General features: G+C 38.1%; 1 protein-coding gene across 3 annotated transcripts in view; it reads left to right on the top strand.

Moving 5' to 3' along the window:
* LOC145980294 (uncharacterized) overlaps positions 1-14485 on the top strand; it is a 224749-nt gene that overhangs the window by 144914 nt on the left and 65350 nt on the right. For all 3 annotated transcript variants that reach the window (XM_083113312.1, XM_083113313.1, XM_083113314.1), the window contains 5 exons: positions 1518-1693; positions 3975-4153; positions 6396-6638; positions 10540-10761; positions 13485-13634. In XM_083113312.1, the coding sequence (XP_082969438.1) occupies positions 1518-1693; positions 3975-4153; positions 6396-6638; positions 10540-10761; positions 13485-13634 (970 nt within the window). The remainder of the gene's footprint in view (positions 1-1517; positions 1694-3974; positions 4154-6395; positions 6639-10539; positions 10762-13484; positions 13635-14485) is intronic.

Raw genomic sequence — 14485 nt, 5'->3', positions numbered from 1 at the left:
TTGTATGCGAACCGCACACGACGCCACTGCCAAGGAATGTGTTAGTCTTGTGATAAAACATGCCAACTTTTTTTTGTAATACATGTTCCCTGTTATAATTTTTGGCTTTAAAGAATGATACACTGTTCAACATTTTTCATGTTATTCAGATATTGTGAATATCCTGTTTTTGTGAATTTTTGCATTCACATTTCTCTTCAAAGCATTTGTCACTGAAGAGGCCACTTTTTCATCATCATCCACATTGGCACCCAAAAGTCACTTTTACATAGGAGTGTCAAGGGTGATCCTTTCCCAGCCTGAGCAATAATGCATTATTTATAGTGAATCTGCTTGGACTTTTAACCACTGTTGTAGGAGGTTGTATCAAAAAGTTCCGAGACTAGTTCTGTAACATGCCAACAGATGGCAGCACAAGACTGCATGTACAGTCATAGGGAACACCAACTTTCATGACTTAGTGTGTCAAGAGATATCATCCTGTGTACATTGGGAGCTCTGCAACTTGTGCTCTTCTGACTACGTGCGTAACCATCTCTGCAATTTCATCATGCACAGCAAGTTAGAACATAGAGCTAACCTGAAATTCTGCATGAGACTGGGCAAATCTTCAACAGAGATGCTGGACATGATTCGGCAATGAGTCGTTCGAGATGTTTTGAGTAGCACACGCACTTCAAGAGTGGAAGAACATAACTGAAAGACGACGAGAGATCAGGAAGACCTTCAACAAGCGCAACCCTCGAAAATGTCGAAACCATTCGGCAACTTGTGCATGAGGATCATCGGAGAAGAATCCACAACATTGCTGCCATTTTTAGTGTGTCATACAGAACGAGATTTTGCTCCTGCGGACTTTGCCCTCTTCCTGAAGATGAAGGAAGATCCAGCTTAAAGGTTACCGTTTTGACTCCATTGTGGAGATCCAGCTCAAATCACAGAAGGTATTTGACGTCGTGCTTCGAAAAGAAGACACATTCCAGAAGTGGCAGGAACACTGTGCAAGGGGACTATTTTAAAGGTGATAGTGTGTAAACGTTGATAAATAAAGTACTTTCTTGTGAACCGAGCTAGTATCAAAACTTTTTGATACCACCCCGTATTTTTCATCTGTATTGGAGAATTAATCTGTTTTTGTCTTCAGACATATACCTATTCACCATGTTTTACAGTGTCATTACAGTTTAACGAAAGGGCAACATTGAGGGAGAACTTTAACATAGTTCAGTTACGAATGGAATCGCAACATTCAGTCCATTTTACAAAACAACAAATTTCACGTATGCATACTCAGCTATATACAGGATACAGGAAAACGTTGATTTTACATTCCCCAATTTTACTTTTCCCCATATTATACATTCAATGTCCATGACTATAAGAGAGCAAAATGCTATAAAATTTTCACATATATTACATTTTCCTGCTTTTTAATTTCTTTCAACTTGGTCCCTTGAAAAACGTAAATTCGAGGTTTCATTGTAAATAAGTTAATATATGTGCGCATTTGCTTGCAGAACCTACCATGGCACTGTTGGAGCTGTGAGCATAACCTCTCCATCACCAAAAGCTTTGAAGACGTCATTCTCCAGTGATCTCAGGCAAGTGTGGATTGATTTTGACCATAATGTTGATGGCCCTTCAAGTTGCGAAACTTTATTTACACCTTCGGTTCTGAAAAGATTGGGAAATAGTAAGTATATATTTTCAGCTGTATTAAAATTAAGGCTTTTTAAATGTCTACAATAATAATTACTTATTTTTGATCATCTTTAGTATTAAAATTTTGTGCTAGAAATTTATTTTCTATTTAAAAATCATACATTCCTGCTTAATGCAAGTGGAGAATTCTTGATTTCATCATCTTATCCAATCGGGTTGGTAGGAGAAACAACTAAATTGAACCACTGGCGTATTCAGAGTGGGGGCCTGATGGGCTACAGTCCACTCCGAAAGTTTTAGAAAATTAAATGAAAATAGTGAAAAACTTGAGAAAAACTAGTGTAAAATGTAAATATCCAATTAAAATGACCTCTGTTACCATTTTTGTCTGAACAACTTTTAAAGTAAAGCTTAAAGATGATGATAAAAAATTACAGAATATTTTATTGTGTACCCTGCTCCCTCTGGAATGTACGTGGGCCAGTCAAAAAATTAGTTGCACACCCCTGTCAAAAATGTTGATACAGGGACATTTTCTTGCAGTGGGTTGGCAACACTGCAGACATGTATCTGTGGCGCGTGACATAGCGGCATTGACGTGGCAGTTGGAGGTTGCTTGCTAACCAGTCGTGAACATGTTTCGGCAGCTGCAGGTGGCATCCAAAGTGGAAGTGCGTGCAGTGATCCGGTTTTTGTTGGCAACATTGTGTAACTGCACAGAAATTTATCGGCAGGTGCACGAAGTGTATGGTGAAAATGCAATATCGCGTCAAGCTATCACAAAGTGGTGCACCATGTTTAAGAGCGGACGTACAGGGGAGGACCATCAACTTCGACACATGCGGATTTCAGCGATCAGCTCGGATCTTCTGCGCAAATTTCGGTGGGAAGTGTGGGATCACCCCCCTTTTAGCCCAGATCTTGCACCTTGTGATTTCCATGTTTTCGGACCCATGAAAGAAGAACTTGCAAAGCAACAATATCATTCGGATGATGAGGTGCAAGCTGCAACCCGTCAATGGTTATCGGACGTTGTACGTGACTTCTTTGCAGCAGGCATAGACAAACTTGTGACACGCTTCGACAAATGTTTAAATAAAGGAGATGATTATGTCTAAAAGTAGCTTCTGTATGGAACTTTTATGTGTAAATGAAAGTTTCGTGAAAGTTTGCTCCTGGTTTGTTTTCTCGTTCTGTGCAACTAACTTTTTGACTGACCCACGTAGCTATGAAATATCTACCTTTAAATTCCAGCTCCCTCTGAAAGAAATCCTGTGCATAGTAGTGCATTGTACTACATGTTTAACTAAGAGCTCTGGATCTAGGGCGGAAAAGTCATCACCTTGTAATCAAGGGGTTTGGGTTTGATATCCGTTGGTGCAGTATTGTATTATCAAATATTTTCATGTGTATAGAAATTACCGGAAAATTTGAAGTTGTCAGACTTCTGTTTTTGGTTTAGTGACATACCTTCATTGATGTTTTTTCTTTCTATTATATCTAATAAATATACAGGGTTGGCCTAAAAGAAATAGACACTTTCAAAGTTTTACAGAAAGAAGAGCTTTAATAATATGGCTGAAATACTTACCTGGTTTGAAGAGTACGTCCTGAAGTTTACAGTGGTAAGTTACAAGTGTTCTGTGTGACCATTTTGTAACACGATAGTCCAGTTCTCCCCAAACACATCTCAGCATGTCCATGTCAACAGTCTCAGCGGCTGTTGTGATGAGTTATTTAAGATCGTCCACACTTGTAGGAAGGGGAGGACCATACCATGTTCTAAAAGGATGATGTACGACAGTAACAGAATTTGTTTTTGCAAATTCAAACAAGCCGAAAGCCTTCTCCACCTGGCTAAGCGACCATACTGCCCGACTTATGTCAAGGGTGCTCACATGATGCTGACATCATGAAGACGAACGAAAAGCGGAGGTCGTAAACTTGAAGACTTTCTCTATACAGCAGTACTAAATGCTGACGTAACCAAACAAATTTCAATTTATAAAGCGTTTAAACTGTCTTATTTCTTTTAGGTTAACCCTGTATAATAAATACATGCAATAAATAAGAATTGTTGCAGTAAACCAGGTCTGATCTACAGAATATGCCACTGTGGTGATGATATCCGGTATCAAAACCCAGATGGTTCGCATTGGATCTCTGGTGGTACATTTGTGAAACCTCACAACTTTCAATTCTGGAAAACCTGGAACACTAGGGAAATCAACCTGTAGGTCAGTAATTTTGACCCTTCTCCCAGAGCAATCCTAACTCGTTGGTTAAGCTGTTCAATTTCATTTTCTGTCTAGATCCTGCATGCTCATTTGTAGCTAATCGTCTTATCATCATGCTCGGAGAAAGACCTGACATATACCAATATTATGAGTTGGAGCTGAGTCCCAGTAACGGCATTCGGAGGAAGGATTCCGATTCAGACTTAGCGATGCAAGCAAGCGGCAAGATCATGTTGCAAGTGGCTCCCAACAAGGTATGCTAATTTTGTTTCTTTTATCAGTTTATTTGGGTACAGTGGAATCTCGATTTTAACATTCTTGTATTTTACATTTTACTGCATTCAACCTTGATGGTCCCAACATAGCAAAATGTTATAAAATTTTCCTCGGTTTTACATTTTCCATTATTTTAATTTTTTTCAGATTGATTCCCTGAAATATGTTAAATTTAGATTACACATATATATTGTCTGCTCACTACCTTCATTTATTGTATTGAATGTACAGGGTAAGTCAGTAACTTCATAACAGATTAAAATATCTGAATTCGTAAAAGAAGTGCCCCAAATTTCAACAGATTTGCATGAAAACACATGAGGTGAGATAGGAGTGCTTCCTCTCTCTCTCTCATGTTTTGTGCAGGGAATATACGAGGATAAGCATGGGAGTAACTTGGGAGGAGGGGAGGGGGGACAGAGTCAATGAGTTTTCCATCCCATAAAAATAGCGTCATGATTCTTTGCGAAATCACAAATATTACTGTTTATTACTTTTCAACAAACCTGAGGCTTCCTCGCCTTGTAATCAAGGATTCCCGGGTTTGATACCCGGTGGAGAGACATAGTGGTTCGGACTTTAAACTGTAGGTCCAGTCCCTATCAGTGGCGAAGCTAAGGCGTAAATACTGGGTAGGCTGAAAAATCTGCTTATATTTTTTTTATACAGCAGGTCCATGCGTCGATTCTTGTTGGTTGCAAAAGTATCAATTACTCTTTCCTTGAAGCCTTGATCAATAGAAAGTTCTTTAATCAGTTTTCTTTTCAATGGCTATTTTTCATTGAATTACGGAGATAATTTTTTTACTCTCTTGAGGGTCCTCATACTTCTTTCGGAGGAAGCTGTTGTAACAGGGAATGTCAAGACCAACTTGATAAGTTGTGTTACTTCTTTGTAGATTGTTTGAAGATCATTGCTAACTATGAATTTTAGAAGGTCTGGAGGTAAATGCTTTTCTTCATCAGCATAGATATTCTTTAAATCATTTTCTAATTGTTCTTTGTTGAAAAATGGATATGTGGACAGAAGGTTACTTAATTTCATCACAGGGAAATGTAATTTATATTCCCCAAAGCTATTCTGGTCTACCAATTCAACAAATTTTATCTTTTCAAGATCTCCAAAACGTATTTCCAGTTGTACAGTCAGTGTGTCCAAGATTTCTTGTTTACTTACATTTATTTTACCGCAAATCATCTTAGAGTTTTCAACACATAATTTCACAGTATTATATTTTTATAACATAAATACACTATGTGCCACACACACAAACACACGTGCGCATGCACTTGAAGTAAATTAACATTCAACAATGCAGCGCGTGAACGACGCAATTTGCACAAGAAGACTAGAAGCACAACAGGTTGGTTCTGAGGCTAGCCGCTTTCACCCAGCGAATAGGCAGTTCCCTCCCCTTACCCTCCCCTTCCACCTACACAGAGCTCACGCTGTAGCTGCCTTTTAACGCGAGGCTTTTCGTCAAAAGCCTCACAGTTCGGACTGAACGCGCTCTCCTCTTTCTCGCCTGACTGACGAGATATCTGGAAGGATCGGCGGAACCAAACGTTCGGATTACATAGTTTAATTCGTTTTAATGAACTTTGATTGCTACAGGGTACAAGAACATTTTAATTTCAACATTTTTTGGGTAGGCTAAGCCTCAAAAGCCTCATAGGAGCTTCACCACTGGTCCCTATTAGCCTTACTGTGCATAAAGTGGACTTAAAACACCAAATCAATCAGTCAACAAACCTGATTTTTTTTTGGGGAGGGGTTGCAGCGAGGGCAAGTGCTTCATTCCAGTTTTCTCTCAGTTTCCAAATTTTATAGGAAAAAATTGATAGAGAGTACCATTTTCGAGAACACAAACATTATCCACCTGTATCAATAGCACTAGCCTTTTTTTTTCACTTTAGGAATACAAGATTGCGTGAAATTTTATTTACTTTTCTTTTGCAGTAAATGCGTGTTCAACGAGAATGCAGAAATGTCACCTGTCAACCCACCCTAGTTTTATGTTTTGATACAGTCTCACCCTATGAAAAAAAATACATATGGACATAGTATAATCTGACTTGTTGAATCATAGTGAAACTAAAATTATTCCCTCTGTGCTTTACATAAAAGAAATGGTTCTGAGTTTGTCAAAAGCTGCTTCCTTATTTCACAACCAAATTACTAAGTAGTCCTTAACTTCAACTTTTTTATTTCTGTTTCCAGATTATCCCTCCCCAGTTGAATGCTGTTGCGCCGCAGTACATGTGCAGAGGCAAATATGCCTTAATCCAGCTGGTGATGCCTGGGAGCGAGCAGCTGAAGTTCAATTTGACCGTCCTGTTCAGATCGGACAAGGTGAACGCGACGCAGAGAGAGACCTTGTTGCTTTGGAAACATGTCAGGTCTGTTGAAAAAGAAGTGAAGAAATATATTAATGACGTGAACATTCCCGTGAATACGTCAATGGTAAGTTTAAATAGTTTATTTTAACTGCTGGTGTGTGTGTATGGATATATCTGTAAGTTGAAAGATGGGGACTGGTTCGTTGACTGAAGGGACAGAAGCCCTGTTGGCTGCTGTTTCCTTTGATTTTTGTGGATAGTTACAAGCAGAAGGTGAGGCATAAATGCGCCTACTCTCTAACATCTGGCAGCAAGAATACCAATGATGACTTTTGCAATTGCAACTCACTGTTTTACACTGCCTTGTGAGCAAAGAAAAGGCAACCTCCCATGTTTCTTCTTCAAATGCAAGCACTCGACTGCTGCATTGGACCTCTTTCGCTCGAAAATACTCAATCAAATCTCCCACGCTCAAATATATAGAATATCAAATATCATTTCAATGGGACAATAATCGTACAAATATATTGTTAATATAATTAAGCCTTGTTTCCATATTAAAATACTAAGTTGCTGACCAAGGCAGTTTATTAAGATAAAAACACATAACAGGTAAAGTTTCGACCCTGTATCAGGGTCTTCCTCAGACGAGGAACTGAACTAAAATGATGAACTATACTACACACAGAAAGATTACATACACACAGCAGGGTCACTAGCCACACAACAACAAATCAAGTTGACAGTCCTTATCTAGTAAGATTTCTCCAAAGGAATTAAACATATCACCTCTTGACAGTTGACTAATGGGTCTACTACACTGACAGGTGATTGACAGGTTAAAATTAGCAAGAGTCTAGAACCACCTGTTTACCACCCACCCACCCCTCCTGCCTTTTTGGATATGGATGAATACCTCCTCTGTTTTTTCCCTCATTCCTTTTCTTCATCCTTTCAACTTTCTCTAACACAATCTTTCTGTGCGTAGTATATTTCATCATTTTAGTTTAGTTCTTCGTCTGAGGAAGACCCTGATACAGGGTTGAAACGTTATGTGTTAAGTGTTTTTTTATCTTAATAAACTGCCTTGGTCAGCAACTTTGTGTTTTTGTACAAATATATGTGTAAAAATTCGACCTGGGAGTTTCAGCCCACAGTCATTATTCATTTTCACATATCACTGTGTATTGGTAAGATAGACAGATTAAATTACATTTTATCATGGAGATTATGACTATGTTCACTTCAGTTTAAATTTCACTGTGTCTTCCACTTCACGATCCACGTTTGAAGGCCCACTGCTACAGAAGAATTACGGTTACACGTGAACTACTGGCTTCAAACGTATATCAATTGTTTGAATGTTCAAGCATTATTTGCTCGAGTGATGAAACTGTCCATTCCATAGGCACATCTAGGGTCATCCGTGCGAACTATTGGACGATCGAGCAAAAAGCCCTCAGTGCAGCACTCTATCGAGCACCTTAGCTTCAAGGGGCAGTATTTTACATATTTCTGTGGAGATGCAAAGGATAGGAAGGATGTCACTGTAGTGCTTTCAGAATATCTTGATGCAGATTTCTTTCTGATGTCTTGAGATACAGGGTGACAATTAATGAACTATATGAAATAAAACTGTCATAATTTCTGAACGGTTCGCGTGATGACGTCCAAACTGCGTGGCTGGCCACAGGGCATGATGGGAATTCGTATGCGTATGCGCACGCAACGTGTTGATGTCGGCCTTTTGCAAGTGAAAATGTCCTGGAGGAGTATTTTGGGGACCGCATTCTGGCTCTGGGTTACCCAGAGGGGCTATGTTAAGGACAAGGTATACAGAAATAACCCCAAAACCATTGCCGAGCTGAAAACTGCCATTCAGGAGGTCATCGATGTCTCGACACTTCAGCGGGTCATGCAGAATTTTGCTGTTCGTCTGCCCCACATCATCGCCAGAGATGTCAGACATATCGAACATGTCATAACCTAAATCCGAATGTCTGTAGTGCCGTTTACATGTGCAATACAGTTTGTGTACTACGTGGTTTGTCACTAATTTCAGTTTTATTTCATATAATTCATTAATTGTCACCCTGTAAGATTTCATATTTGGATAGATGCCAATAAGGAGAGAGTGATTTTGCATGACATTATTATGACACTTATTTTGCACATGTGTGTATATCCTTATATTTCTAATATTCCACAGATGTGTAATAGAATGCATCAACTTCATTATGCAGAGTACACCAGTTAAATAAATAGTGCCCTATCTCCATATCCCCTATAGCAGTGGTTCTCAACCTCCTTGAGCCCACAGCTCCGTAAATTCGTTTTGTAAAAGTGGATGCCCCGATAATTTGAATCGTAAATAGCTTTCTAATTTTTTTAAACTTTATTCGTTAATTAATGTGTACCATTGAAATTTAATATTAATAAATCAATTATGGCATAATTATAGAGAGTATTAGTTCAATAGTACCTGTAGTATTATATGGGTGTGAAACTTGGTCCCTTACATTGAAAGAGGAACATAAATTGAGAGTATTTGAAAATAAGATCCTTAGGAAAATATTTGGACCTAAAAGGGACGAGGAGACAGGTGAGTGGAGAAGGTTACGTAATTTAGAACTACATAATTTGTATGCATGTCCAGATATTATTAGAATGATTAAATCCAGAAGACTTAGGTGGGCAGGCCATGTGGCACAAACGGGAGAGGAGTTTACAGGATTCTTGTTGGGAACCTGATGGTAAGAGACCTGTAGGAAGGCCAAGATGAAGATGGAGGGACAACGTTGAGATGGACCTAAATGAAATCGGTAGGGATGGAAAAGAGTATATAGATCTTGCTCAGGATAGGGACAGATGTAAGGCCTGTGTTGCTGCAGCCATCAACCTTCGGGTTTAAGAAGGCTAGAGAGTTAGTTAGTTAATTAGTTCAATTATGTCTAGGTTTGTTGAAAAATATAAAATTTGCTTTAAATTAGTTGACAACGACCGGATCTGATGGAATCTTTTAGTTTCATATGGCCAATGTTATTAAATTAATTTGCTAAGTGCTGATTTTCATTGGCATGTTCCATTTCGGACACCGGAAAATATTAATTAGTCAGAGTATTTCCACTTCAATGTCTGCACAAACTAAATAGATTATCGTGCTTCTCTGTCAACTTACAAATTTGGAGGTGGGAAGCATCGTGCACCTTGTTTACATCTTTGGTCCATCACATCCACTGTTGTAAAAACATTTCCTGCTATCACAGTTGGAAAAAAACGAGAGACCATCTTTCCATGTGGTTGCCAGCTCTGGCTACAATTCGCTTCACCCTTCTGGCTCTTAACTCAAGAAGGGCCCAACCATCAACCTCCAAAGTTGGCGGCGTGAATCAACGTGCACCCTTGGTTACACCTTTTGGTTCATCATCACAACTGTGGCGAAAGCATTTCCTGTTATGGCAGTTGAAACTCGAAAGAAAGGCCATCTTTCCAGGTGGTTGCCAGCTTGGGCTGCAAGTCCCAAACTTCAGGAGAACCTGTCGTGACCCAGTATAATTGATGCCAGGGCCCACTGAGAGAAACACTGCCCTATAGGTCTTCATGGCATGGTGCAATATCACTGTTTATGGCTTTAATATCATGCAGGTATATCATAATTTTTCTTCTGTATATTAATTTTATGTGATTGTTACAAAATTGAAAGGGTGAATCCCCTCCCCCCCACATAAATTGCTATAGAAGTAATCAAAATTCCATCTTCAGCATTTTATATCCCTGAGAAGATAAACTCTGAACAGATATCAGTGTTAAATTTCAGTCACTACTTGCGACATGTCTTCTGCTGATATAGACAAATATCAGTACCCAGTTTCTTCACAATCAATATAGTAATGAGCATAATATTAACATCGAGCATAACTATTCATAGAAATATGAAGTTAAGAGAAAAAAAACTAGAATTTTGTTTCATAGGAACCAATTCAACCTGCACCATTGCTGTATTAATGTCTTCATTCTTACTTTAGCTGAGAGATGATGTGGAATACATCTTTGCTGTGACCCCTTGCAATGCATTGGGTAAATATGGATCTACAAAGCAAATCCCAATGCGCTTGACTGGAAGCAAAAGCCAAACAGTGCAAGTTGTGCTTGTGGGAGCCGACAGGGCATATGCGGATTCCGAGTACATAGTAGAAGCCACTCTGTTCTCGTGCGACTCTCAACTTCTAATACCGGAGAAACTTAGCGTAAGTGCCTTTAAACATCTGAATTTTGCAAAGTCATTGATAAATATACAGGGTGACTGGTAATTAGATGTATTCCCTGAAAGGGGTTAAAGTAGAGACAATTTGCAATAAATTTGACCATATGATACCCCGTCCGAAAATTAGTAGTTTTCGAGATAATCGAGTTTCAATTGTTTTTTAAAAAAAATGACAATTTTCCACATAAAAAGATGAATTGAGAAAAAACTGCTCATTGTATGGAACTTATTTCAGCATTTTCTGATAGCTAACAAATAAGTGGTTCGTTGAAAAAAAAGTTTTTCCCAAATAACAATCACATGTAAGTAACGGGTGGGTCTAAACTTACAAGTGATGATAAAAAATGCACTCTTAGTTTACTTGGCAACGTATTAATAACAAAAATGGTATGACACGAAGCGTACAAATTACGTAAATTACTTCCTTGTGACATCTGCTATCCAACAAGGTACAAATGTTGCTGACATACACATTTGTGTACAAGAAATAATAGTTGATTCATTGGAATCAATGAACAATACAATTAAAGAATGTTACATGTCTTGCTCAAAGTGGGCACCTCTGTTACAAATGCAGGCACGCAGGTTTTTATGGACATTTGTTCTCTTAACTCGTGATGTGATGGTGTCCTTGATGTGTTGACCAGCTGTTAAGATCCTCTCCCTGAGCTCTTCTTGCGAGTTTACCAGTGTCTTGCCATGTGGCTCCAAATGGTCATTTTTTAAAAAAACAATTGAAACTCGATTATCTTGAAAACTACTAATTTTCGGACGGGGTATCATATGGTCCAATTTATTGCAAATTGTCTCTACTTTAACCCCTTTCAGGGAATACATCTAATTACCAGTCACCCTGTATATTGATGATCAGGATTACCCGCTGATAATGACTAAGACTAGGATTTTGATGCATTTTTTTTGGGATGTTCACATACAAGCAAAGTATCTTTGATGGGGCTTTATTTTACATTTTTTGGTCTATTTTGCAAGATATTGCATATATTTTCATGAGAGAAGAAACATTTTTTAGTGTTTTTGTTTATTTTCTTAAAAAACAATCTACTTGTTTGTTGCCAGTATGAAAATTTCAGAACAACAAGTTTGGTCCCAGAAAATTGGGTAAATCTTTCCTCCAGGAACAGAGAGACCTACTGTCGGATTAAAAATTACAGATATCAGAGTTTGGACTCCAATTAAGAATTAACCAGTAGACCTACATTAAAACGAGTTACTTCAAAATTTATCTTATTCAATTCTGCATTAATCTATGCTAATCAATTGTTTTTTTAGTACGTGTTCTATTTTTTAAAGTGAGAACAAAAAAAGGGCAGTTTTTTTATTTTTGCAAATGAGTGCTGTCTTGGAAATTCTGTAAATCAAAAATGGGTTGTCCGATGATGATGACATTTTAGTATGGTGCTGGCAGAAAGGTTCTAAACAAGGTTTATAATTTTCAGATTTTCAAAATTTCTCAAAAAAGCAGTTTTGAGCAATTTTGCAAAACAACAATTTCTTGGTATTGGGTAGTCCTACAAATAGAATATTACTCTTGTTTTGAAGCTCTTTACATCTGTTTTTAAAATTCGTTATCATTGTCAATTCACATTGCGAAACTGATTATATACAGATTTCTATTCAGCAGAGTAAAGCTGTATGTGGAACGTGGCAACACCGCAAGCAGACTTGCCGGCAGTTTCTGCAGTTCAATGGACATCGCTGTGTGCCGTGTTGCCACGTTCCGCAAGCAGCTTTACTCTGCTGAATAAAAATCTGTATAAAATGGGTTTCGCAATGTGAATTGACAATGATAATGCATTTTAAAAACAGATGCAAAGAACTTCAAAACAAGACAAATATTGTATTTGTAGGACTACCCAATACTAAGATATTGTTGTTTTGCAAAATTGCTAAAAACTGTTTTTAGAGAAATTTTGAAAATCTGAAAAGCAATAATTGTGTTTAGGACCTTTCTGCCAGCACCATAATAAAATTTCATAATGATCAGACAACACATTTTTTATTTACAGAATTTCAAAGACAGCAATTGTTTGCAAAACTAAAAAAAATGGCACTTTTTGTTCTCATGACGATAAAAAATAGAATGCATACTCGAAAAGAAAATTGTTAGCATAGATTAATGCAGAATTGAATAAACTAAATTTTGATATAACTCGTTTGTATGTAGGTCTACTGGTTAATTTTTAATTGGAATCCAAACTTGAGTATCTATAATTTTTATCCGAAATAGTGAAAAGTGACTTGGAAAACGTTCACAGGAAATGATTGTCATTGTAGGGTTTAGTATCATGTGTTCAATTGGCTGATGTTTTGTGTGAAGAAAGTTTTTCTACTGGAAAACTACCAGGCGATTTTCAAGTTGATGACACAGTTTACTTCAACTATGATCCTCTATTATCAATAGAGGTGGAAAAGCGCTTTTTAATGTTCAAGCTTTTGTTAAGAGACAATCAGCAGTCACTTTGCTTTGACAACCTATGTATGTAGTTAGTAATGCATTGCAATGCAGGACTGGTTAAATGAACATGTAAGTTTGTTTCAAAAGAGTGTTTAAATTTTATAGAGCATTTTTTAAATGGTTTTTAGGGCATTAAAATTCTGGCCCTAATAATGGCATTTATTTGTATAATCTCTCTTGGGGGATGATTTTTTTTTGATGTGGCATTGATTATGTACTTATTTTTGCAGTATATGTGGTCGATCAGTGAGAATCCAGTAAATGTGGAAGCCCAGAAAGCTAGAAGACTTCGGCTAGCACCTGGATCACTAGAAGGTGGGAAAACATACAACATTACTTGCACAGTACTGAGAGAAGGCGAATCTACGTTTCAAGAGAAAGTAAGCTTTACACTTGCTATCTCTGCAACATTTCTTTTACATATCTTAGTGTAAGACCATGGGCAACGTGCAAATGATAAAACTTGAATAGAATAAAAGTAATAAGTAGGGCTTGGAAGTTGATGAAAAATTTTTTTTCCTAGTGTCCGAAGACGAGACCCAACATAATATATGTTCATTTTGGGTCATTGTAGGCCAGAAAAGGGTGGGGTTTATTTGTCCTTTTTTGTCTTTTTCGGTGTTTTTTGGCTTATTGGTCCTTTTTTAGCCTTTTTTTTAGGTCTTAACTGCTTTTTTTTTTTGCAACTTCACCTTCTTTCGACTACGTTTTTACTGCCCATTCTCAATTCGAATCATCATCAGTTCATCGCCTCTTAAACATCCTTTCTGTAGTAAAGAAATAAAAAAAGAAAGAAATAAATATACATATTTGAACCATCCCTGAAATGAGAGAAAATCATTTTTGGACGATTGAAGCAGGTACGGTACAGCTGGCAGCCGACGAGAAGAGCGCTGGCAGAAGAGGTGTGACGTACTGCCAGGCGACTCCACTCTTTCGCGTGGGGGAGGTGCTCTTCCGCCAGAACTCTTCTCGTCAGCTTGACAATGACCCGCCAAGAAGAAAACAAGACTTCCTTCTCCCCAACCACCCCCAAATTCTGCAAATGAACCTGACCCTCCCTTTCCCTCTGTGCCCCGTCTCCCTTCATTCAACGATCTTCTCGTCGGCTGCCGGCTGTACAAGGTCCTTTAACCGTAACTTGTGTGGAAGGTCGCGCTGTAAGTGGCAACTTTCTCTTGTTTTGAAGCTTTCAGTTTTTTCGCACTGTGTGTTCCATACCACCAAAATT

Source organism: Lepisma saccharinum, chromosome 27 (assembly GCF_977018435.1).
Source record: "Lepisma saccharinum chromosome 27, izLepSacc3.1, whole genome shotgun sequence".
Taxonomy (NCBI): Eukaryota; Metazoa; Arthropoda; class Insecta; order Zygentoma; family Lepismatidae; genus Lepisma; species Lepisma saccharinum.
Note: the sequence above shows the minus strand (reverse complement) of the source record. Positions and strands in the feature narration are given on the sequence as shown.